This window comes from Schistocerca gregaria, chromosome 5, assembly GCF_023897955.1.
Source record: "Schistocerca gregaria isolate iqSchGreg1 chromosome 5, iqSchGreg1.2, whole genome shotgun sequence".
NCBI lineage: Eukaryota > Metazoa > Arthropoda > Insecta > Orthoptera > Acrididae > Schistocerca > Schistocerca gregaria.
This window is the reverse complement of record NC_064924.1, coordinates 387,897,451-387,924,629: the sequence shown is the minus strand read 5'-3', so window position 1 is coordinate 387,924,629 and position 27,179 is coordinate 387,897,451. Positions and strand designations below refer to the sequence as shown.

The following is a 27,179-nucleotide window of genomic DNA, read 5'->3' as shown; positions in this document are numbered from 1 at the left end:
TAAAATAACATACTGTGTATACAGTTATATGAAAGTTTTCAGAAAAGCAACTGAGATAACATTGACCTGTCCAAAATTTGAAGAACATCAACCAGAGAGCATTGTCTTGCATGCTGCTTGGAAATACAGCTTCTCACAGTTGCCGTCCATATTAAGATGGATTTTTGATACCAATTCTTTTCTTGTAGATAATCTTACATAGCTGTTGTGTAAGAGTTATTCCAAGTCACTGAAATAGCGCCCATTTTGCGGTGTCGAATATATAAGAGCCGGCAGGGCATGGATGATTTAGCTGATAACATGGGCATAATTCGCAATACTACCCAATAAGGCCATAATTTTGAGTTTGTCTTCCACGATGCTGTGCCTTTTTAAAAATGAGTGCTCTGGTTTCAAAACACAATGCAACATGCCAAGGTTAGAAAGCCACTAATTTAGAAATGGCGTCAGATCTACACGGAACAGCATTAAAATCCAGATTACATTGTGATGGCATGTTCAGCCTGGGCTCACAGCACATTTGCAGTGCGGGAACAAAATTTTAATGCATCTCGCAAGACCCAATCAGCTGGTCTGCATATTGTTTAAGGAAAAAATTCACCAAGATCGGAACTGAAACGAAACAACTGGGAAACATTCATGTCCCTTCATTGCAAATTCCTGCACTTGTCATCTAAACTGAATATTGTTGGTAAGTAGCACAATGTTTCCATGGTGTGGCTACAACTAGTACGTCTGTATTGTACAAATTTTGGTCATATCTTTGTCTGCCATCTGCAAAGTCGGCAAAATGCTGCTTCGTACAACACTTTCGTGTTTCGGTTCCACCTTGCGTTGCGCAAGGAGCATGAAAATGTTTGTCTGTGGAAGACGTTGCTTTGAAGTATTTGTGCGAAGAACGGATGTTCTTGACGGTTCTCCACGTCTGGTGTAGACACTGCAGCTCCAGAGCACACTTCAGAAGTAGGATCTTTTTTGTTGTACTGGGGTCACCAGTGTACGGAATCTACTCAGGAAGTACTCTGAATAATGTTGTGGTACTTCGATCATTGATGTACTTCTTTTATTTGTCAATATAGGGCACTTTAATTACACTAAAATTAACATGTGTATAGCAAAATGGAAGCAACTAGACAACAGAAAAAAAGACAAAGGTAAAATTTAATATACTTCCCCAAAGAATAAATGTATTATTAATTTAAGGACTATGATATGTGATGAGAAGACTTCCCACAAGCATATAATAATTCAGCAATTAATTACAGTACAGTACAAACCTTAAAACTTATTACTGTCATGATATTCTAATAGTCAGGAAACAGCATTTTATAGACGGAGTGCAGAAGATTATAAATTCATTTTGTAAATATTCCTAATTATTTACGGTGTTTTGATACAGATCAACTTTAGCTCTCATATTATGATGACGAACATCATTTCTAACAATAAGTACTGAAATATTGCTTTTATTGTACCGTACACTAATAAACAATAAATGTATAAATTCTCTCTGATAATGGACAACCTTCTTCCATATAATCCTCTTATTTAGAGGCAGAATACTTTTGTTTTTCGTTTTCTAAGTGTTACTAATATTTTAATTTATTTATATAACGCCATAGCTTAACTACCAATCGAATTTTAAAGAAGATGTCAATTTAGAGACAAATATTTTGTGAGACAGAATCATACTGGGCTCTGCCATTTATTACATTATTTGCAGCTAATACAAAAATAGTTCCTGTACCAGATTTATCATTAACTCAACAATAAACCTGAATACTGGTTAATAAATAATGGTACTAAAACAAATAAAAGCTATAAAATTTTGTTAAGGTTCAAGACGAATGTATGTCAAGTCTTTTTACAGTAGGTCATTGTCAGCTAAATTTATTTGTTATTACAGTATTTTTCTTGGTGACAATTCGATAGACATACAGCATATGACATGTCGATAGTGTAACATCGATCATGTAACAGTTGACCCGCTAAAGAGGTTCTATGTTCGTTTTGACATTAGACGCATTGTTTATTTTGATTATCTGTGGATTATGTTGACACTAGGCGGTGTTTTGTTGTGCGTCTGTGTCGGAGGTACAGTGAGAGTGAAATACGTATGGAACTGCTGCTAAAATTGCCCTTTTTCACGGCCTCGCTCCATTCATAATACAATTTATTGTAGCGTGATGTCGTTTACTGTTCCGAAACTAGCTGTGAAAGACAGCTTCGACGAAGATGATGGGAGCGATGATGTTGAGGACGAAGTGTTTATTCGTGACGGTAGAAATGGTTTCAAAGTGGACGAAGAAAGAGGAGTGAAACGACCGCTTATGGCCCCAAGAAGGAAACTGAAAAGCACACATCTTCAAAACGAAACTGGCAAAGTTTCGTCCTGTAAAGTTTTCTGCATACCTTGTTGTTACGGTGTAATAGCACTGACGGCGCTTTTAGGTAACACATCTTAGTCTCTACTTTTTTGCTGATCCTGTGCTCTTAGATTATTGCATTACTTCTGCAACACCGTGTCTTTCTTTTCCTGTTTTGTGTTATAACTTATTAGTAGATAACGGTGTAACAGTTCTTAAGTACATTGCTAAACCAAGAGAGAATTTAGGCAGAAAGCACCTACAGAGTGAAGATCACTTCAATTTCGCAGTTGGCAAGTTCTGGCAGTTACTACCATATGTTTGTGGACAGCAATTATATGTCCGAAAAGGCTACTCACAAAGGACACTTTACCAAGAAATATTGCTCAAACACACTTAGCACTAAATAAACATGCAACGCCATATGGAAGAAAAGAGAAGAATTAGAACACTTTATACAAGTCATAGTCTGATACAACTTCCTCCTTAAATCACATGATTCCACTAAGAATACCGAAGAGTCAATAAAGTATATTTTCTTTGTCACTTTTTTGCAATGTTATTGAAAAAGAATACTATTATTATTAATTGTGTTTGTAATGATTATGGAATTATGGGTTTTCTTTCACAACTTAATGGAGCTAATTACTGTATCTTAAATTTGGCAGGCTATAATAGTATGTCCCTTATGTGACATTAATTGTTATACTTTTTATCTGAGGTAGCCTATTTTACATATTTTATGTCACAAATCTTCATTATTTACTGAGTTTTAAAAACAAGTTGTGGTTATTCCAGTATTCTACTGCATATATTATGATAGCTCATATAGATACTCAAAAATCTATTGCAGTGCCCCCATTTTCGCATAGCCACATAAGATTTCCAGAATATACAAATCTTTCTACAGCTGATTGCATTGTGTGAGAGCTGAAATCAGCAGATTGCATCTTTCTATTTATATTTTGTGAAAAGTCTATGAAAGTAAGATAGAGAAATTTGAGCTTACATGGAGGTGTACCATTCACAAGTGAACAAGGAAAGGTGGAAGTGACAGTGGTACACAAAGTACCAGCCACCATGAGGTGATAATGTGGCTTGCTGAATATAGAGATAGATGTATCACGAGTACTGTATGACACTTTACTGAAATTGACCTGGTAACACTGTACTAAAATTGTAGAAATATCATGTTCTGTTGGAAATACAGTAACATTGATGCAGCTGCTGTAAGCTGTTGTGTAGCTGTATTATCATGGTGTAGAACTAAACACATTATACAGTTGCACATCTTATCTTTGGAATGAGTGCACACTATTCAAAGAAAGACACATGGCAAAAATATCACTTATGTGGTCACTTAAGTTGTTAACCAACCGTTAAGTGCATTTGAACATAAGGATCTAGTATCACTTTTATTTTGTGATCTCTGCAAAGCCTTCAACTGTATGCCATTTAACATCCTATTGCAAAACGCATATTTTACCACACTCAGCCCATCTTTAGATGTAATAAACTTATACCAAAGCAACAGAAAGCAGTTTGCATCAATCAAAAACAGATGCTCTTCTTTGAAGGAAGTTTGGACCGGAGTGCCACAGGGCTCGGTCCTAGGTCCATTCTGCTCATCACTGCAGTTAAGGATGTGCCAAACCACGTGGGAGCAGATTCCAAAGTGTGTTTTGTGGATGGCACAACACTGCTTGGTACACCATGCCACGACATGAAAAAACTGCATCTGCCTACAAAGGGAAAATTAGAACTAGCAATGAATTGGTTTTCTTCCAATAGATTCCTATGCACCAACATCACCATCTGTATTCTGCAAACTGCCTTGAGGTGCATAGCAGAGGGTACATCCCATTGTACTAGTTATTAGGGGCTCTTCCTGTTCCATTCATGTACGGATTGTGGGAAGATTGATTGTTTGAATGCCACTGTGTGTGTAGTAATTATTCTAATCTTATTCTCATTATCCCTGTGTGAGTAGTACATAGGGAACTGTAGTATATTCCTAGAGCTTGAAACTTTGTGAACAGATTTTCTTATGATAGTTTATGTCTGTCTTCAGAATCCTCATAAAACACAAGTACTACTTCTGGGTCTGACTACGGCTGTGGAAAGTAAATCAGTAAAACTACTAGGCTTTCACATTGATAGGAGATTAAACTGGAAGCAACACATTAGCCATGTCTGCAAGAGAATAGTAAAAGTAAGCTATTTCATGTGGAAACTGACATCACTGGAGAGTTTCTGAATGGAAGTAATTTGTAAATGCTTCACTGTAAAAATTATTCTTAATTGTATATTTAATGGTCAAACCTGTTCCACTGTAAGTGGTCAGTGGTGACCAAAATGAAAGTTGTATTCTTATAATGTAGATACCTTGGGCTTTCTTTTTATGTATGGGATGCTATCTTTGTTAATACATTGGACTTAAATTTAATGGGCAAATCACGTAAAGTAAATACCATACCTAGATGGCACCTTCAGCTATGTCATAAATTCTTCTCACAAATGTGTTTAGTTCACTAAAGCATTGTCTCTGGGTTACTGATGAGATGTTAACTTCAACATAACTTCCCTTCTCCTGTTCTGCCTATCAGAATTGTCAAAAAGTGGTGATGCATGGCACCTCAGTGTAATAGATCTCAGAGAAGGTGACTTTCTTAGATACTCATGTGTCAGTGAGTCTGATGATATTTGTGGCAAGGTACAATGAATTTATTCTTATTTCTAGTAGAAAAATAGTTTTTCAGCTACTTTGTGTGTCTCCAGCCAGTAACATTCTCAGCGTTATTTGCTAGATTGATGGTACTGGCAACCTTAAAGACTGATTGAAGTTTCTGTTTTAGAAAAAGTATTCAACTTTGCTAACACAATAGTAGACTTTCTTAATGGTGTCTTACAACAGTTTTGATTGTACTTTTAATTGATTGAAGGTATTTATTGTATAAGCAACAACTTTTGCTCAGAAAATTAAACGTGTCTTCCAGTCGTCTATCCTGGACAGCACACGTGCAGTGATCAACAATCCCTTTTCTAGTAATTCTGAAAGTATTGGCAAGGCCTTCATGAATAGCATCTACACACCAAAGCTAGTCCATAGGCAGATCAGCAATTACCATCACAACCTCCACCAACATATTTGCATATTCAATTACTTCCACCAATATGCTGCTTCTTACCCAATACTACCATAACCTGGATAGCTTAATTACATCCTCAGGCCAGGCTTTGACTACTTTTTGTTGCATGGTTGCACTAGTGCTCATTTCAGTTGTGTGATGAAGAATCACAAAATATGCTGTGTTATTAATGACAACTTTATCACATGATACATTTATAGAGTACAAATTCAGCATGCATAATCAATTGACAAAGAGTGCATAGTTTTTATTGAAGCCAACAATTATGAATGCATATAACAGTGGACTGTACATAACATGTGATGCCCAAGTGAAGATAATAGTCTCAAAGCAAAAAAGAAAATATGTTAATTACCTGGCTATTTTGACAACCAAAGTGATACACAGTGGTTGTCACATTAAGAAGTTTTTTGCCATATGTCTCTTTGTTTATAATAAACTGGTAACTGTTTGAAGTATATGAGGAGAAAAATCAGTTGCATCTATTAGTACTATTTATTGTTATTAATGAAACATTTTTATTCCAGGTCTAATAATGCTTGTGGTGTTTCTTATTATGTGGTTCCCATTTCCTCTGGATCAAGTTGCATTCTGGAGACTGGGTCAGCACAGCAATATTGGAGGTTCCTTAGCTCCTTGTACAGAAATAAGAGTAACTGACATCTGGAAGAAGAATTTTCCTAAGTTTACATCAGAGTCTGCAGTTCAACTGAATGATGTTAATGATGATGGAATAGATGATGTGATCATTGGTTATGGGACAGGTAAGTTGGGAGTTCATGGTGTGCTTTCTAAGCAACTTTGCTAAGTTTGCTCTTGGAATCATGACTGATTATGTACTTCAGGCATGTATAAAACTTGTCTAGTAGCTTCTCATAATTTTACATTGCTTGCTCAGGGCTGTTGTGTACACAGTGTTTATTACATTTCTTCCTTTTATCTACACAGTCAAGGTATCAGACAAGGCCTGACACATAGTCTTGAAATAAGGTTGTAGCTGACCCTGATTTCATACATTTGGGGATACACTTTCAGGGAACATACAATACTGTACAGTATACAGATTTAAGATTATGTGTGTGACTGAAAACATGTTATAACTTTTTTTAAGCTGCCAATGTACATGACATGTTGGAGAACATGCTTAAAATAGGTTTTATAAACTTGTCTTAATTTCTTTACAACAATAGTACGGCCTATATTTCAAAATTTGTTTTTACAGCTAAGTAGAATAATAATACCATAAAAATGTTAAAAATTATTACCAATAAAAATGCTATACAGTAATATAAAATTTTATATTTATACCCCAGTTATAAAGTATTTATAAGCCTTCTCCATTTCTCACATTATTTGGAAACTAAAACTCTTCTAAGTACCAGCTTTGCACTGTCTTCAGTAAAACATAACTCTTAGCAGTGATACTACTTGTACTGGAACATGATTTTCTAAATGAGGCCCAACATTTTTGTGGTACTTGTCAGAACTTGAGCAACTGTGTCTCATGTGGATTACGAGTTGTTTGATTGTGTGATATATGACATGCCTACACTAACAGTAAATAGTGTGTCAAATCCAGTGACAATTATACAAGACATAAGAAGAAACAGCTGTTTGTGTTTGATATACAATTAAATATATTATGTAGTAATAATCAAACAGTGGAAACTCCAGGTTAGAATGCCAGCAGCTTAAAGAAAAGATAGCTTGCTACTTATCACAAAAATGACACATTCAGTTGCACACAGGCACAATGAAAAGACACGTACACATTAGCTTTCGGCCAAAACCTTCTGCGGAAAAAGAATGACAAAGACAAGCAAGCACACCTCATGCTTGCATGACTACTATCTCCAACAGCTCAGACTGGAACTGAAATGCAACTGTCATGAAGAACAGTAGCAGCAGTCTGGAGGGGGCAGGGAAGGGGAGGTATAGCAGTGTATGTGGAAGGCGGGTGAGGGAAGATTGCTTTGGAAGCGCATGCAGGGATTGGACTGCCAACAGGTGCAGAGTGAGGCAGCTGTGGAACACTTAGGGGAGGGAGGAGGACAAATGGCCAAAAAGGAGAGGAGCGGTGAAAGGGAAAGATGGGTGAATGTGTCAGCAAAAGGTGGCACACAAACAGGGTGAGGGGTCAAGAATAAGGAGGAGGTCATAAGAGAGAGGGGATGGAGACTGTTGAGTGGATGTATGGGGACAGTAGGTTACTGTAGGTTGAGGCTGGGATAATTTTGTGAACAGAGAATGTATGGTAAGGATAACTCCCATCTGCATGTTTCAGGCAAGCTGATGGTGAAGGGGAGATTCAGATGGCTCTGGCAGTGAAGCAGCCATTGAATTCAAGCATGTTATGTTCAGATGCATGTTGTGCCACAGGGTGGTCTACTTAGCTCCTGGTCACAGTTTGGCAGTGGCCATTCATCCTGTTGAACAGCTTTTTCGTAGTTGTACTGACATAAAAAAACTGCACAGTGTTTGCTGCAGAACTGGTGTGTGACATGGCTGCTTTCACAGCCTCTGATGTGGAAGGATAGGCCTGTGAAAGCACTGGAATAGGAAGTGCTGATTGGGTGGATTATGAAGGTCTTGCACCTTGGTCTACACACATGTATGGCCTCTGTGGCAAGGGATTGGGAGTGGGAGTAGCATAGGGATGGACTAGGATATTCTGTAGGTCACGTGTATGGCAGAACACTACTTTAGGAGTGGTGGTAAGGACCAGAATATCATTTGTTTCAGGGCATGAAGAGAGATAATCAAATCCCTGACAAAGGATGTGGATCAGGTGTTCCAGCCCAGGATGATGGGTGATTTTGGGTAACAAGAAGGGGGGGGGGGGGTGCTCCTTTGTAGCTGATTTGTGGGGGAGGGGGGGTGAGAGTATTGGGTGTGTGTGAAGATATGGCACATGTTCAAATATCCTCATGTCATAAAACTACCCTATTGTCCTCAGCAAAATTTTTTCTGTCCTTTTCACTCCCTGAATTCATGCTCTGTTATCCAGTTCTCCTTACAACCATGAAACGCTTCCACTTGTCCATTTCCTGCATCATTTCCACAGGTACAAAGAAATTACCATCCTCTTGGCAGGTTCATGTGAACTAGATGCCACTAAGACTTATTTTTGAAAGAGTACACACATTTTATAAAATCTGGATGAGTTGATTGGCCTAATTACTGTAAGATTTTAACTGTTATTGTAGTTGTAAATGTTTGGCATAGTTTGTGTCACTTTCTTTCTTTGTTGTAAGATGCAAATTCTTGGATTTGAAGGAGATAGAAACTACCTGTAAAAAGTTCACAAACAATCATTTTCTGTGGATGGGAAGACATGTGGAAGAAATCTTGTAACTTTATCATGTCAGTGTGAATACTGAAGGCCACAGTGTGCAAAGGGATCCCCACGCTGTATTGTTTGATTTTGATTGTACTTTTAAGTGTCTTTGTCCACTACACTAAGGTTCTATTGTGCTTTCTTGTGGATTTTGTTTATTATTGTTTCTGCTGTAAGTTTGTTTATTTATTCCAATATTATTTTACATATGCATTTACTTTTTTTATTTTTACAATATTTTGTCTTACATTCAAGAGGCTCTTTAAATTTTTTTCTTTTTGTTTTTATTTTCAGATTTGCTGCTTTTGTTTTTGCCTTTGATATCGAAGTAGTGTACTATGTTGTTGTGAGTATAATGTAACTTGTTACAATCATTTTTTATTCAGTGAGAGACAGTACTTCATTTTGCATTTAACCAACAAGAAAGCAATTTTCTTTCCTTCTTTTTATTTTTTTCTGTATAATTTATAAGATTATTATATTACAATATGTTGCATAAGTGATCTAATCTCTGTCCTACTGTATTGACAAAATTCAGAGAAATTTGTCAGGTTTACGTAGCTTTAAGGTTTGAGTAGTCAGGAAGTGGGTATTTATAATAAACATATTGTTTGGAGTAAAGAGAAAATTACTCTTATCCTTAATGTGGGTGGTGGGCGCTGAGGGGGGGGGGGGGTGTCATATACTCAAATTAATATAACAGTTCACAGAAACGCGTCTGAAGAAAAAGTGGAAGTGTTATGGAATAGACTGTTGCTGCAGACAACTGGTAAGATGTATTTGGGCATTAGGTCAGCAGACTTCAGCCTACTACTGTCATGGGTTGTTAGCATGAGATGCCACAGTGATGGTTGTGACATCTGCGGTTCTGCAGGCATTATATGCACTCCTTGACACTGTTGTGCCATGTGATGCACTTGAACTGGTTGAGTCTTCCTCATTTGGTACTGAGAGATAGTTGCAGGTGCAGTGCATGGTGAATGTAGTTTCTGCTCAAATGGTCTTCCTTATACAACTTAATGACAGATATTAGGTATTATCCTTTCCTAAATGTATATCTAAGCAAGTGGATTGTGAATTGAAAGTTAATACTGGATTCAACTTTCCTGAAAGGTCCAGACCCAGGCAAGCACAGATGATATATCCGTACATATTATAAAAATAGATATCTGTGTGTTGATTTTTTTCCACATCTCCTCCTAAACCACTGGACCAATTTCAACCAAACTCAGTTCACATAGTCCTTGCTGTCAGGCGACAATTGCTGTTGGGGTAAGACTGGCCTACTTACCATGGTTCAGGAGGCATGACATGATAAATATTGAGATGCGTGAAAAAATGCCACATTACTCATGAAGTTCTAATACATCTATTCTTTATTTCTTAGACACTCTGACAGTCGAATCAACTTATTGATGCTGTGGTATATTGAGAGGTTGTAACAATGGAAAATTGTACTGAAATTCAGGAGGGTCTGTAGCAAATTGATGCACGGTGCAGGGAATGGCAATTGAATCTCAATGTAGACAAGTGTACATAGAAAGAGAGATCCCTTATCATTTAGCTACAATATAGCAGGCCAGCAACTGGAAGCAGTTAATTCCATAAATTATCTGGCAGTACGCATTAGGAGTGATTTAAACTGAAATGATCATATAAATTTGATCGTCGGTAAAGCAGATGCCACACTGAGATTCATTGGAAGAATCCTAAGGAAATGCAATCCGAAAACAAAGGAAGTAGGTTACACTACGCTTGTTCGCCCACTGCTTGAATACTGCTCAGCAGTGTGGGATCCGTACTGGATAGGATTGATAGAGAGGTAGAGAAGATCTAACGGAGAGTGCCGTGCTTGGTTACAGGATCATTTAGTAATAGTGAAAGTGTTATGGAGATGATAGATAAACTCCAGTGGAAAACTCTGCAGGAGAGACACTCAGTAGCACGATACGGGTTTTTGTTGAAGTTTCGAGAACATACCTTCACTTAGGAGTCAAGCAGTATATTGCTCCCTCCTACGTATATCTCGCGAAGAGACCATGAGGATGAAATCAGAGAGATTAGAGCCCACACAGAGGCATACCGACAATCCTTCTTTCCAAGAACAATACGAGACTGGATTAGAACGGAGAACCGATAGAGGTACTCAAGGTACCCTCCGCCACACACCGTCAGGTGGCTTGCGGAGTATGGATGTAGATGTAGATATAGATGAATCCCTTCACCTGGCAACACTTTTGACAGCTTTCAACTGTGAAGTGTAAATGGCTGTAGGCAAGAACAGTACTGTCATTAGAGCTAAGAAAGGCATTGCCATAGAGTCGTTTACAAAATTGTGTTTTAGGCACATGGAGCAGATGCGCCCAGCGTGTGTAAACTGTCCAGAATATTACAGTACAAACGCAGTTCATTTTTAGTGTACTTCAGTTGGTAAAAAAGGAATCCTTATAGGGTCACTTTGTTTGTTTGTTTGTTTTTTCTAATAGAAAATTGGTAAAATGAATACCCAATCAGCGCCAGGTTAGTTAGCCAGTATATTAATAATTGGGAGCCCCAATGTTAGACCAAACTTGTTGATGTAGTGACAGCATGCAGCCCACAACAAATATTTTTGCAGTCCAGCCATGCGAACACTAAACAAAGTGCTTTCTGTACTTGCTAAAGTCCTCAAATATGTAGTAAAGTGGCCTTTCATTATTCATTAACTAATAAGTGAACAGATCCCACACTTAACTTTGCCACTTTTCATATTAAAAGCAGAGGACTGCATATTGCAGCCTTTTTTTTTTTTTTTTTTTTTTTTTTTTTTTTTTTTTTTTTTTTTTTTTTTTTTTTTATTTAAAAAAAGAGATCATGGTCTAGTGCTATAAACAACTGTGCAAGCAGCTGCCACAACACAGCACTTTGCTCGAATTGATCTATTTTACTTTAATTAAAGAAACATTCCACTTTCTTGTAAGAAGACAAATTATTTCATTGCCTAATGTTGCTAAGTAGTAGACTCCCCCCCCCCCCCCCCAAAAAATTATGTATAACCTGTGTGAGAACGTCCATTGTACATTTTGTATGTTTAACGGGGAGGATGTGTGGCAGTCTTGTACTAGACCCAGAGGCAGCCCTGCCTGCAGCACTAGTGGTTGCATATTGTCACTCGTGTCAGCACCAGTGTCAGATGATGTCTGGAATCTTAGGCTATATGCTGTACTTTTATAGATGTGTAGCTGCAGTCATGAAGCTCACCAGCCTTGTTCATGGGGTGTGCACATGGGTTGTGATGTGCAGTCTCCTGATTTAGAATCAGATGGAAAACTTAAACCACTAACGCTGATGGTTCTACAATGATCTCAGTTGTAGAATTTGTCACCTATGCTATCGATTGGAGAAATACAGAACACACCTAAATAGATCAGGCACGTGCTACACGTTTCCGCAGGAGTCTACCAATCCTCCAGGATATTCAGGCAGCACAAAGTAGACAAGCGATTTTTGGCGTTTCTGTCCTGGTCTCAATGTTTTTGTTAGGCTGTTCTTGATTTTGACTGCAATATCCACTCAGTTTGATGATCTGAGTTCCCATTTCCTTAGAACGCTATTCGTAGGTGTTTCAGTTAATCCGTTAAGCTCTCAATGTCTGAAAGTGTTCAAGCTTTATGATCCAGAGTCTATAACTGAATTCTTTGGAATGAGTAATGATGGCACAGTGCGTGAAGACAGCAGTCTCTGTGAGTGAATTTTCTATATGCAGTGAGACCCAGGGATCCATATGGTCTTTTTCTTAACTGACATGTCAAGGAAAAATAGCTGGTCCTCTTTTTTCAAGTTCATTCATGAATATTGTGTTAGAATTTAAATCTTCCAGGAATGCTCCATGTTTTCCCTCTCCACAAGGTCACTTCAGATACGTGACATCCATGTATCGAAGAAACACATTGGTTTGAACTCGAGGATTCTAGTAGCATTTCACATATCCATTGTCTTCTCATACCTCTACTGTACTCATTATCCATCTCCTCTCTCCAAACCTCTTCTGTAACTCACACACACACACACACGCACACACACACACACACACACACACACACACACACACACACACACACACCGTTACCATCACAGCTGAGATCCGTACTCATTGCAGTCTGGCTGCCTTAGCACCTGCAGATGACAGTGGCCGTGTGTGTGTGTGTGTGTGTGTGTGTGTGTGTGTGTGTGTGTGTGTGTGTGTGTAAGAGAGAGAAAGAGAGAGAGAGAGAGAGAGAGAGAGAGATCTGAAGAAGTACTTTGTCTGATAGCCCAGACTATCTAACAGTCAACGTGTTCGTCTGCTGTACAATGCCTCCCCTATTTCATGAAAAGCAGTCTATCCTATTTCGTACTGTTGTTATGAGAAGTTTTTATGTAACATAAAGTCTGTCTATACATCAGAATCTATCCACTGATCTAACATACTGGCACCAAAACAGAGCCTTTATTGCTTATGTCAGTGTGTTATGAAATAAAGGAATATGTTTTAACTCCTTTTAATGTCAGTGCATTGTGTTCAGAACTCTTTCCAGTGGATTGGTGCTGTTCCTGAAGTGAAATTCTAGCAGACCTGAAAAGACTCATCTATGTGGCTGTCAAAACCCTTTTAGTCCCATTTTCCAAAATAAATTTCTGTAGATGTAAAAATAAGTGTTACTCACAAGGTATCAAATCTGGTGGATTGGAAAAGTTGGTCATAACATTTCCAGAAGATGAAACTGAATTGTCCATTTTTGGTGCAGGCTCATTGGCTTAACCTTACTTCATCTGCTGTTTTGCCTCTGCAAAGACAGAGTGGATCCATTATTGATCCATGGGACAAATCAGTGCACAGAATTATTTTAAAAATGGTTTGAACATTATGCACAAGTTTTTGCTAATGTTTTCTTTTGGTCAGCATTCAACAACCGCTGCACCCGTCGTATCACATCTCTCTCAGGGTTAATTCCTCAAAAAAATAAAATAAAGAAATAAAAATCTGTACATTTTCTTCATATTTTCTTATGGCATCAAATATTTCATTCATTAATTATTGATTGTCCAACTACATATTGGACACTTCTTTGATTTTTTTTCATGTGTACACAGATTAGAAAAACTGCCTAAGGTAAACAAAGTGACCACTGTGTAACAAAATTATTCTGTTTAACTTCGCAGCCTCGGGTCACACAGATAATATCATTATCAGTTTAAACTTATGGTGATGCGTTACTAAGAAGCTCAAAACTGATATTGGCACTATTTGTGTGACCCAGGCTGAGAAATTTAATTAAAGAATTTTTTGGATGTGTTTACTGCTCTGGGATGTGCTTCACGAGAATATCTTCGAGAAAAGCCACATGTGGCTTGTCTTCAAGAGAAGTGTACTGAGATTTGAACTCTGATGCCCATTAATCATCAGTGCAGTTGCTAACAGTTAATGTAGGTCTCACTGTGTCAGAGTATAAACATTTGTACATGATGGGCATGCAGATGACTGACAGACACATGCATGTCAGTCACATGCACACTCACATTGTGTTAATGTTTATAGTCTGACTCATAGGGGCCTATGTTAGCTGTTGGAAACTACTGATGATGACTATGCAACAGTCGAAATCTAGGTCTGCTCCAATAAATGATGGGTTTCGTGACTGACTGTTGCCCTTTTCTTCATGTTGTTATCGATATGTGCAAAGCACACACAACATTATTACTTTAAAATCTATATAAATAAAACTATTCTGTTGGTCAAATTGAAACTTTAGTTATATTTTACTTATTATGTTTAATATAACAAAAACAAATTTTTGTTGCTGACACTTACTGTTTCTGTTAGGTCTACAACTTTGCTTTCACTGTTTTGCAATAGGTGGCCACAGTAGCAAGTGCTGCTGCAGGTGGTAGGTCACAAGTGTCATACAATAAGCATATGCAGTTATAAACATAACGTCATCAAAATATTAGTTTATTTACAATTGCATCGTAAAGTTATTCTGGATTGCTTATGCCAACCTATGAGCCCAATTCTTGTCATTTGTGGGACATTTCTGCTTTAATATGAAGAAGTCTGTGGTTGCAGCCCATAAAATGCTGGATAAGGCCTATCTTGAGGCACCTGTTAGTGAAAGGACATGTGGAGAATGGTTCGAACATTTCAAAAATGGTGAGTTTGATGTTGAAGACCAGCACTGCTGTGGAAGAGAGAAGGTTTTCAAAGCTACTGAAACTGACAGAAACAATCACAGGAGATCATTGTCAAAAGCAAGTGATGCGTTCACACTGAGCACTGAAAGACAAATGGTTACAGTACAGCGATAGACGTGAATAGTTGATTTTGCAGGATGGCAATGCTCGACACCATCTCACAAAACTCGTCTAAACATATGTGGAAATGATAAATTAGGAAGTCCTACCCCACATGCTGTATTCTCCAGGCATTGCTTCCTTTGACCACCACCTGATCAATGCCACACAACCTGTCTGACCAGCATTTTCAGTCATATAACAAGTGCAAAGTTGAATCAGTTGATCGATCTCAAAAACTACCGAGTTCATCCACTGTGGGATTCATATGCTGCCTGAAAGCTGGGAGAAATTAGTAATCAGCAATGACCAGTAATTTGTGTCATAATTTTTTTGTAAGTTTTTTGCAATAAATCCTCAAACTTCGGTAAAAAATTATGGAAGCAAAATTGTAGACCTAACATGTCAGGCCGGCCTTTCAGTGAATCCTTATATTGCTTGCACTTGGTAATGTTTTAAATGACTCTTGATTCAAAGTAATTAGTTTCTTTGCAGTGCATTTTTAGTGCAGTTCTCCACTATAATTTGTTCTTCATTACATTGCAAACTCACATTAATGTCCCTCTTAAATTATATAATTATGATTGCATAACTGGATTACGTCTCTGTTTCTCAGAGATTGCTGTAAATTACTGAATAAGTTGTTGTATATTGATTTTCATGTACGTTGTAAGTTTTCTTTTTGCTTCCAGGAGCTGATGGTGATACAGATCCAAAATTTGTATGCACTGTGTACTTTAATGGGGCCTCACCTTGTTTTGGTGGCCTTTTGGCACTTGATGGCTTAACAGGGAATGTTTTATGGCAACACTGGGCACCCCACACTGTTTTTAGAGTTGACTGCAATGCAGATGTTACTGGTGATAAGATTAAAGATTGTTTGGCAACTGGGAAAGGAGGTGTAAGTACAGAGTTGTGTGCCAAGATAGCTATGACATATGTTAAACAATTTTACATTACCAGTTTCAAACCGTTTCGAAAGACATGACATTTTGATGTAGGTGAAAACTATACTGTTACTGTCATGAAAAGTATAACTATGATGTTCCATTCATGTTTAGCAGAATACAATCATGACTGTAGCTGAGAACACTTGTATGTATGTGTTCTGCGATATTTGTTTTGTTGAGAGGTTGTTCATTTGGACCTCAATAACTTCCAAACAACTCGTTACTAAAGCAATTCCCAAATAATCTTAATGTCAGCTTCAATTATAGTACCCACAGCAGAAACTCCAGTGCTTTGTATTTCCATTTGTTATGTGATGGGTTTGTATTAAAGCAAATGTCCGTGGTTATATCCATCTGACAAAGTTAATAGTGCTTCATATATCTCATAGTATTAGTTAACCGTTACCTAGCAGTCATGAAAATAGCAGAAGGGAAAGATATGTGTGAAAGCACATGAAGAATACCAGTTGTACTATTTGCAACAACAGAGAAGAAAGGTGCAGTAATAACTAGGTGACACATCTAAGGCAGGCCACAAGAATAACTCAGCCACCTAGTGATAGAAGAAAATCTTTCTCACAAAAGCTGCTTGTGATGGAGACGTAGTGTGTGTGTTCTTCATTTTTGCATAGAGGGATTGGCATGTTGTACTATTTACCTTATAATAATATGTTTGGAGATGCATACAATACATTTGATTGCACAGTAATTATCTTCTATCAAGATCGTGATGTTGGCCTTTTACAAGTGCATTTGCAAACACATATGGAGAGACTAGGATGAAATGTACAGTAAGTAATCTAATGACATCAGATAACATTGTTACAACATGTGTTCAAAATGGTGACCATTAAGGTCATACACACTGCACACTCAATTTTATCTGAGCTGATAGCAGAACAAGCTCATGTAGTACGATTCTTAATGTGTTTGTGAGTGGTTGGAATTTAGTTGTAAACTTGGTGTTCCAGTTTACCCCTCAAGTAAAAGGTCAGAGGCATTTGGTTTGGTGAACATGCAAGCCATTTTGTGTTGTCAGACTAACCAGCCAACAATCTTAAAATCTATTGTTCAGAACTGATGTGCAGAATGTGTAGGACATCCAGTGTATTGGTATTACATGGCTTGTTGTACAACCATTCGGATGTCTTCTAGTAAAAGTGTCAGTACTTCTGTTAAAAAATCAAAATACTTGCACTATTTAAGTTCCCATCAATAAAATATGTACCCATAATTTGATTATTTAGAAGACTGCCCACTTGTTGACTGAGAAAGGTTTTGTTTGTCCACTTCTCTCAGCTACTCTGGGTTTTTGGAGGATCAGTAGTACATGTTGCAAAGATTAATGTGTCTTTGTTTGTAAATGATGCTTTGTCTGTAAATAACATCTTTGTCAAGAACTTGTCATTGGTTTGCAGTTTCTGTAGGCCCCATCGAGAGAATTGTACCCTTTTTCTAAATTAATCACCTAGGAGCTCCTGATGAAATGGTGTGTGATATGGGTGAAGTTTGTTGGAATGTAGTATTCACAGAACATCGAATGAGTCCACCAACATGTTTGAGCTGCGTGGTAGTGATATGCAGATTGTTTACTACAGCTGCTAAGATGTCAATTGCATGTCACATTTGGTTGCTAATTTGAGCCATTTACGTTTTTGGTATTGGCATTCCCTGAAAATGTTTGTGTTACCTTTGCAAAGGTAGATTGCAAGAGTGCTCCATGTTCAGGATATCTCTTGGTATACAATCCCCGTGCTGCTCTCATATTTTGGTGACATTTGCCATGAACAAAAACCATATCCAGTTTCTTGGCTTTTGTGTAGAATGCTGTGAAGGTCTGATAAATTTATGAAGATATCACCTACTCTGTACAGCAGCAAGTCAGAGACCAATGGTCTTCATGCAACAGATAAACATGCAAACCCTGCAGTGTATGGGATGTTGTTTACTTTTGATCCTCTTCATGCAGCAGATAAAAACATGAAACCTGATATGGGTAGAATGTTGTTTACATCCAATATAAATTGTACACTAAAGCAACCAATGTAGTGTGCCTGTTCTCTGTTGCTGATACTCCATGGTTAATGGACCCCATACATAGCCAAACCTAACAGAACCTAATGCAGTGTACACATCTTCAGACGTGTTATTAAAAAGTAAATAATATAATATGCCAATCCATTTAAAAGAACAAAGTTGACTATTGTATCTCCTCTACCCTTCCACCTACAAAAAATGATGAACTCTACACTATTTCCACTTTCTTCTATCACTAAAAGTGACTGAGTTATTCAAGTGACCTGTCTTAAATAACTCACCCTCTATAGATGGAATTGACATAGAAAAATAACTCAAATTCTGGGATAGAAATATATTATTTAGACAGCATAAATGGCAAAATGACCAACAAATGAGAACAATCAAAGGCAAATAAAGAAACATACACAATGATGCAGAAGTTTTTATGATGTCTTTGCTCATGAAGTCGAAGTACCTTGATCATAGAATGAATTTCTGTGCACTTTAGGCTGCTGACTCTGAAAATGGAGATGCATGTTTATAATACCTACTTAGACTATGCTTATCTCTACTTGTTGATGAACTGTGTCCTCCAAAGTTCATATGATACAAAGCAACTTTCTGTAGGCTCTGCTACGTGACTGTCAGGTGCAGCCCAGTTCTGTAAGTCCCAGCGAAATATGCTGGACTCTGCATTGGTCAATATTTTTTTACCTAATATCTCATATTCCAAACTGGCCTCTGATTCACTACATCTACATCCATACTCAACAAACCACTGTGAAGTGCATGGTTTACTCCTCATCCATTTGCACATGGAGTGCAGGAAGAGTGTCAGTTTAAAAGCCTCTACCCATGTTCTAATTAGTCTGACCTAGTCTCTTCGGTCCCTTTGGGAGTGATACAAAGAGGGCAGGTTACATTCTTCATGTAATACTGGTTCTTGAAACATTGTAAATAGTCTTTTGTGAGATATTTGGGTGTTCTCTTGTGAGACAAACAAATCTGTGAACATTTGTGCTGCCATTCTTTGTAAATATTCATTATCCCTTATTAGACCTACTTGGTATTGGTTGATGCACTTGAACAGTAGTGTATGAGAGGATGCATGATCACCTTTTAAGGAGCCCACTTTGTAGACTGACAGCATTTTCACTGAATCACACCAGTGAACTGATGTTGACCACTTGTTGAGCCTATGCGATCACGCCAGTTCTTACGTTAGTGCCATAAAGTGTTACATCTAGATTGTTTTATGCATTGACTCATTCCAATTGTTGCTCATTGATGGTGTAGTCATAGGTACTACTTACTTGAATTTTAACGAAGACCACGATTTTACATTTCTCAGTGTTTAAATCAAGTTGCCAATCTTTGCACCACTTTGAAATTGTATCAAAATTTGGCTGGATATTTGTGCAGATTTTTTCAGGCAGTAAACTACTTCATTATTGATAACTGCACCATCTTCAAAACTCTGAAGCTGCTATTAATATTGTATACCAAGCATTAATATACAACAGGAACAGAAATCCTCCCGGCACACTTCTCTGGGTCATACCCAAAGTTCTTCTATGTCTGTCAGTTACTCTCCTTGTAAGATATCATGCTGTTCCCTCCCAACCAATAAATCCTCTGTCTGTTCACAAATTTCATTTGATGTACCCAGTGATTGGACTGTAGTTAATAAGTGTTGATTCAGTACACCATTTAACAAAAATATAACTTAATAATAGTGAACTTAACAACAGTGATAATAATAATAATAATAATAATAATAATAATAATAATAATAATAAATTTCAGCAATAAGGAAACATATGGCAGATGGAGCAAAAGAATTTTGCTGTCTTAGTTCCTAAAGTTGGGCCACACAGCCAGAAGTCTATGTCTGTGTGTGCATCATTAATGATAACAAAGAAGCAACCATCAGTATTGTCACTGATTAAAACTGTGTGCCAGACTGAGAGTCGTACTCAGGACCTTTGCCTTTCGCGGACAAGTGCTGTACCATCTGAGCTATCCAAACACAAGAACCCTTTCTCACAGCTTCAATTCTGCCAGTACTTCTTCTCCTACCTTCCAAACTTCACAGAAATTCTTCTGCAAACCTTGCACTACTAGCGCTCCTGGAAAAAAGGACACTGTGGAGACATGTCTTAGCCCCAGCCTGGGTGATGTTTCCACAATGAGATTTTCACTCTGCAGCAGAGTGTGTGCCGATGCGAAACTTCATGCCAGATTAAAACTATGTGCCGGACCAAGACTCGAACTCGGGACCCTTGCCTTTTGCAGGCAAGTGCTCTATCATCTAAGCTCTGGCAGAATTGAAGCTGCGAGGATGGGTCGTGAGTCTTGCTTGGGTAGCTCAGATGGTAGAGAACTTCCCTGTGAAAGGCAAAGGTCCCGAGTTCAACTCTCAGTCCGGCACACAGTTTTAATCTGCCAGGAAGTTTCACATCAGTACACACTCTGCTCCAGAGTGAAAATCTTGTTCTAGTATTGTTATTGTTTGGGATTTGGGTGCTTAACATCTTGGTTATCATCACTTTAAATATATTTTGTGAACAAGTGAGCTTCAAAACTAATTTAACGTTTCTGATTAATGCAGTAAAACAACACTGATAGTCATAGGATAAAATAATTCTTACTAAAACCTATAATAATAAGATAAAAGTTGTAAATGCTGTGGCTGGTAGCCTGTGCTGTTCAGTCACTTGAAATAAAAAAATTGCACTGTGTGGTAGTTTCAGTGTACAATTTGGTAAAGAGAGTACCATGAGGAGAGAGAATTTATGAACTTAGTAGCCAGTTGTGTACTGTTTGTAGCAAACAATTTGGCAGCCAGAGGAGATGGGTGCTTTGACGAAAATCTAAATACGTGGGCCTATGAGAAAGCTGTAGTTGAACCAAAGGTCTCTTACCACAGAGCACTGGTTATGGAGATTTGTGCGAAAAGAATCAAAAATCCACCAGCTGTTTCCACAAACAGAGTTCATAAGGAATGGAGGGGCTGGTTCTTTCAGGCCCAGGTGGATTTTGTCTTAAAAATATGTGCAAGAGTATGCTACTTATGTACTTCATGTTAGCTTTTTCTGCTTTTTCTGTTTTCTTGATATACTGACTGTGTGTAATAAAACTGCTCGAAAATAGTTTGACAGCATCCCTTAGGTCAGAAAATGATACTGACGAATTCAATGTGTATGCTAATTTTGTTTCTAAGGGTGATCATAACACAGAAAGTGAAATGAGTGACCATCCACTGGACAGTGAGGGTAATGTTGTCATTCCTATCAGAAATGTGAGTGCACTCACTAACACCCATCAAGAGTCTCTATGAACTAGTGCGACTGGTGGTGTCCTCTCTTACTATTTGTTGAGAGATCGGCAAACTAAATGGCTGAAAAATGTTCTGAACTAAAGTATCTGCACCATGTCTCACAATACAGTCACACAGTTGCCTGATGTTGGTGGCAAGCATGAAATCGTAACAGTCATCATTGAGGCCTGGAAACTTGATTAATGGTAAGTTGCTTGATTTTATACTAGAGAGCAAAATACATGTATCACATAAAACAGCTATACAAAAGTGGCCCAAATAGTGCAAGAAACTTGAAATAAGAGGTAATTTTTGGGTATATTTCTGGCATTCTTCATGGATGCAAAATGAATATGCAAGGATTTTGTGACACTTGCATCGCAGGGACAGAAATCTTCTTTCCAATTACTTCACTGTGAAGATTTCATTTTCTTTTGAGATGTGTTGGATTAATAATATTCACACAAAACAGGAACATGAAAAATGACAAGTTGGCCCCCTGTAAGTGATGTTATTGAGAGATTCACAAAAAAAAACAGCAGTACAGAAAATGAATACCTTACAGTGGATGAAATGTTACTATTTTTTTTTGGGGGGGGGGGGGGGAGGGGGAGAGGGCATTATTCTTTTAGAATGTACATTCCTTTGAAATCTGGGAAGTATGGGATCGAAATATGCTAGAAAACTTTACACAGATTGTAAGCTTACACTAATGAAGAAACAGGTGATTGGAAGAAGCTAGAGATTGTCATGTTCCATAATTCAGTAGAGACTGGAGGAGGAGGAAATTAGTGTTTAACGTTCCGTTGACAATGAGGACATTAGAGATGGAGCACAAGCTCAGATTAGGAAAGGATGGGGAAGGAAATCGGCCGTGCCCTTTCAAAGGAACCATCCCAGCATTTGCTTGAAGTGATCTTGGGAAATCACGGAAAACCTAAATCAGGATGGCCGGATGCGGGATTGAACCGCCAGTTGTGTACTGTTTGTAGCAAACAATTTGGCAGCCAGAGGAGATGGGTGCTTTGACGAAAATCTAAATACGTGGGCCTATGAGAAAGCTGTAGTTGAACCAAAGGTCTCTGACCACAGAGCACTGGTTATGGAGATCTGTGCAAAAAGAATCAAAAATCCACCAGCTGTTTCCAAGAATTTTGTGACACTTGCGTCACAGGGACAGAAAGCTTCTTTCCAATTACTTCACTGTGAAGATTTCATTTTATTTTGAGATGTGTTGGATTAATAATATTCACACAAAACAGGAACATGAAAAATGACAAGTTGGCCCCCTATAAGTGATGTTATTGAGAGATTCACAAATAAAAAATCCTTTGGAATTCTCACCTCACAGAAACAGACAGACATTCAGAATTAGTGACATTTTGACATTGGGGTTACGTGTATCAAAGAAAACTAAATGTGTAACCATGATGTCGTCAGTGCATACAGACCATAAAATCAATGAAGAAACATGTGATTGGAAGAAGCCAGTGATTGTCATGTTCCATAATTCAGTAGAGACTGGAGGAGGAGGAAATTAGTGTTTAACGTTCCGTTGACGATGAGGACATTAGAGATGGAGCACAAAATCAGATTAGGAAAGGATGGGGAAGGAAATCGGCCGTGCCCTTTCAAAGGAACCATCCCAGCATTTGCCTGAAGTGATCTTGGGAAATCACGGAAAACCTAAATCAGGATGGCTGGATGCAGAATTGAACTGTCGTCCTCCCGAATGCTAGTCCAGTATGCTAACCATTGTGCCGCCTCGCTCAGTAATAGAGACTGGATTTGATGTGATTGATCTCTTGTGGAGAGAATGTAATGTTGGAAGGTGAACAAGACGCTTAACATTGTGCATGTTTAATGCCATTTTGAACTCTGTATAAATGCATTTGTAGTACAAGAAGCAAACATAGGACTGGATATTTGAAGAAGGCTGTTTCTCAAGCAGTTGGGTTTGGCAGAAAGAGCTACGGGTTTGACATAGAGAGCTAACCAGAATAATCTCCTGAGGAACACTTCCCCAGCTGGCAGCATGGATTACCTCAGGGAAGGAAGTGGTTCCAAGAGGCAAATGAGGTCATTTGTATAAATGCAACGACAATAAAACAAAAGAATCTAAAAAAGTTATGGAATGTGGCTGTTTCTGTCTTATTCTATAATGTTGTGTGAAAATTGTCCCGAAAATACAGATAATAAACATATATATCATAAAGATAGGCAACCTTTTTGTGTTATACTGTATTATGCACTAAAATGTGTAATACTGTGTGTAACAGTCCTAAATTTATAACTTGTGTGGGCATAAACTTTTAAAATCCCAAAAAAGTTTTAAATATTCAAGAATATTTTTTAAATGCTGAATAATTAAATTTTCAGATTTTCGAATGAATAAAACCTTATTTCAAAGAAAGGTATGATAAATTTAAATACTAATAAACATTGGATTATTTTTGGCACAGCTGTTTAAAATTTATGTATTACATATTTTTGAATTTAAATAAATGTTGGATCTGTTAGACCCAGCCTCTCTATCTGTGTTATTTTTCTTTGCTAGTCTGTTCTTAGGTTAAATGTTTCTCAAACAGCACAATCTGCACTAGAGTGGCAGCCATGATTACAGGAAATAGCACCAATTTGTGCATTTAAAGAATTCTTCTAGACCATCGAAACCAGATTTGACTATTTATGTCTACAGATTACCAAAATATTTCCTCCAAGCAGGCCAAATGCTGTGAAAGGAAAAACATGGTAAATAGTAAGTTGGGAAAATTAAAATTCATCGCACTGCTATTACATAATCACTTCAAAGCAGCAACAGATACCATCTGAAAGGAAATGTTTTACAGCAAATATTTTCTGCTAAATAATAATTTATGGAAAGGATGTAGAAGAAGCCAAGAAAAAAAAGCAATAATAGATTCATTGAAAGAGCTCACAACCCCTGCCAGGCAGCCTGAGACCTGGTCAATGAACACAGAAAGAAATCTACCTCTTCCTTAAGCTTTTGCAGTTCAGGTGAATTCCACAATTATTTTATTGGCATTGTGGAAAACATTATGGATGCAATCCCAGATCTGAATATAGACCCCCTCCCCCCCCCCCCCCCCCTCCCGCCATTTTAAGAAATGCCAAAATGTGAACCATCATGAACCGAACAAAATTATAAAACAAAATTAAAAGAATAAAGCTTTGAACCATTAACCATGGTAATTAATAACTGTTTCTCTGTTGGTGTGTTTCCAGACTTACCGAAACTTGCACAGACAGTGCCAGTCAATAAAAAGTGTGGCCCTGGTTTGGTGGCAAGCTTTGTACAATTTCAATAATTCTAATCCTTGCCAAAGTCATTGGGTCTGCTATGAGAGACCAAATCCCAAACAACATTGAAATTAATGAACTCTTTACAGATGCACAAAAAGGCAAATCTACAACTATAGCAGCACAAGATCTGACAACTAAGATTTTTAATTTTGAAGAAAAAGAATCTTTAGCACTGAGAGTTTTGAGCCTTACTAAGGCATTTGACTGCATACCTCATAAGATTATTCTAAACAAGCTCAGTCAATATGCAGTTGGAAGCACTTCTGGCAATCCTCAGATCTTATTTAGAAAACAGACAGATTGCATCTGTACAAGGAACACATCATTAGAACAGAATTTGGAATACAGTGTCCCACATGGATCAGCCCTTGGCCCCCCTCCTGTTCCTAGTTTTTATAAATGATTTAAGCTCACATGGACAGTTATTGCAATTTGCAGATGACACAGCTTTGTACTCCAAAGGCATCAATGCTAGCAAGGCTCAATAAGAAGCAGATGTTTTGTTTGATGTGACAAGGGTACAATTTTTGTGAACAAAATGAAAATCAGTGAAGAAAGAAATGCAAAAACTGGTATGTAGTGTTATTCATGAAGGACACCGAAACTATGTAGGAGCTGTGAAACTTCTGGATTTCATGGTGAACAGCATATTCACTTGGCATGAGCACATTGCACATATGTATGACAAACTCTTATGAGTCATATACCTCCTGAGAAAACTGAAACATGCGTAAACTGATCAGTGTCTGCTCATAGTATGTTATTCATTGTTTCACAGCCATATTAGCTACATCACAGTGACGTATTTGGAAGTAAGTTTTCAGTCCGTGTGCCACATGTGTCCCAAAATACTTGCATATTCATTTTGCCTCCATGAAGAATGCCCAGAAATATACAAAAATCCCAAAAATGACTTAAACTTTGTGGTCACTCTGGAAACTGCAAGAAAGCACTATTACTGAAAAGAAAGCAATAAGAATCATAACATCAAGCAGGAAACTGAACCACTGCAAACCCATTTCACACATCTAGAAGTGATGACAATTTTCAGTCGTTATGTCTTAAACTGTCTCATTTATGTGTAGGAAAACCATGAAACATTTGGCAAGAAGTGCAATATTTGCATTTATAACACATGCAATAAGGAAAACAGATATATGCGAGCTGTCAACACCCAGAACATGTGAGGGTTTTCCAGCAGTAGCTATTAAAAAGTTCATCATGTACAAATTGAAATACAGTTCCTGGAATTACTAAAAGTTTGGGAAAAGATGTTTCAGTTGGACAGCGTAAGCAATGGACTGCTGTACAAAATAAATTACTGTGCAGTGGACACATATTTGCACTCAATGTTAACTCACTATAAACAGGGTGTGGTCCCAATACCAAATTGTGGTTACAGGACATCTATGAAATGGTCAGTTCAATGCACTCAGGTTTGTTTTACTCACAGGAGAGCATCACAGAACTGCTGAAAAACGTTGATCAACAGACACTTCAAGATAGACGACAGCTAGGCAATCTTCTTACTAAGTTTCAGGAACCAGTAGTAAATTAATACTCTAGAAGTGTACTAGAGCCACCTGTATATCACTTTCAAAGACAGTACAAAGATAAGATTAGTTTTAGTACAGTGCCACACAGCCATATTCTACGCTCCATTTGCAAGACGAATGGAAAGAAATTATAATACATGTCTCAATAAGAAGTAGCATCTGCCATGCCCTTGTAGATTCAGATGTATTCATTCTTTTATCTTTCCTTTCTAGCATTTTTTACCTTCAGCTCAACTGATAATATTTAACATTTAGAGCTTTTGCCCTTGCCTTTTACTCTCATTCTCATATTTTGAATAACATCCTATCATAGAGGTAAGATGTCTTTGTCCCTTTAGTTTCCTATTATGTTCTTAATTCTATCATTCATTCTTTTCTGCTTATTTATTTTCTTCTGCAGCACTTTCAAATTTTTCAATTTCAACCACCCAGCTGTCACTGTCGAACTCACCCGATAACCTTAGTCTATGTCTCCACAGCTGTGTTCTGCTTTTGTTATCTGGCCTAGGCATCAAGTTCAGTAGGGGTTTGCTGATTTCAGTCCATATAATTCTTTACATTGTGTGTGGTTCTTTTCAGTGAGTTATCTCTCTGCAATGAGAGTGAGATATGCACCTGTGTAATACAATATGCATTAGTAGGAAAACAGCAGCTAGTATGAGCCCCTCTACCCAGAATCGGTAAAAACTTTCTTTGTTTTATTGAAATAAGGAATAAGAGCATGAAATCTTCACTTGATGGTTTGTTTTGGTTTAAACGGTTAAAAGAATTCCAACCAAAGAGACACACACTAAGCAAAGATTTTCTAAGACTTACAATTTGAAATTTTAAGAGGAGTGTCATGTAGTAC

At 37.7% G+C, this 27,179-nt stretch overlaps 1 protein-coding gene across 1 annotated transcript in view; it reads left to right on the top strand.

The window, feature by feature from the left end:
• Window positions 1-1,547: 1,547 nt before the first annotated feature.
• The window catches only part of LOC126273140 (uncharacterized), a 98,576-nt gene continuing 72,944 nt past the window's right edge, over window positions 1,548-27,179 (top strand). The window contains exons 1-3 of the mRNA XM_049976597.1: window positions 1,548-2,451; window positions 6,043-6,279; window positions 15,854-16,062. Coding sequence (XP_049832554.1) covers window positions 2,187-2,451; window positions 6,043-6,279; window positions 15,854-16,062 — 711 coding nt within the window. The 5' untranslated portion in view covers window positions 1,548-2,186. The remainder of the gene's footprint in view (window positions 2,452-6,042; window positions 6,280-15,853; window positions 16,063-27,179) is intronic.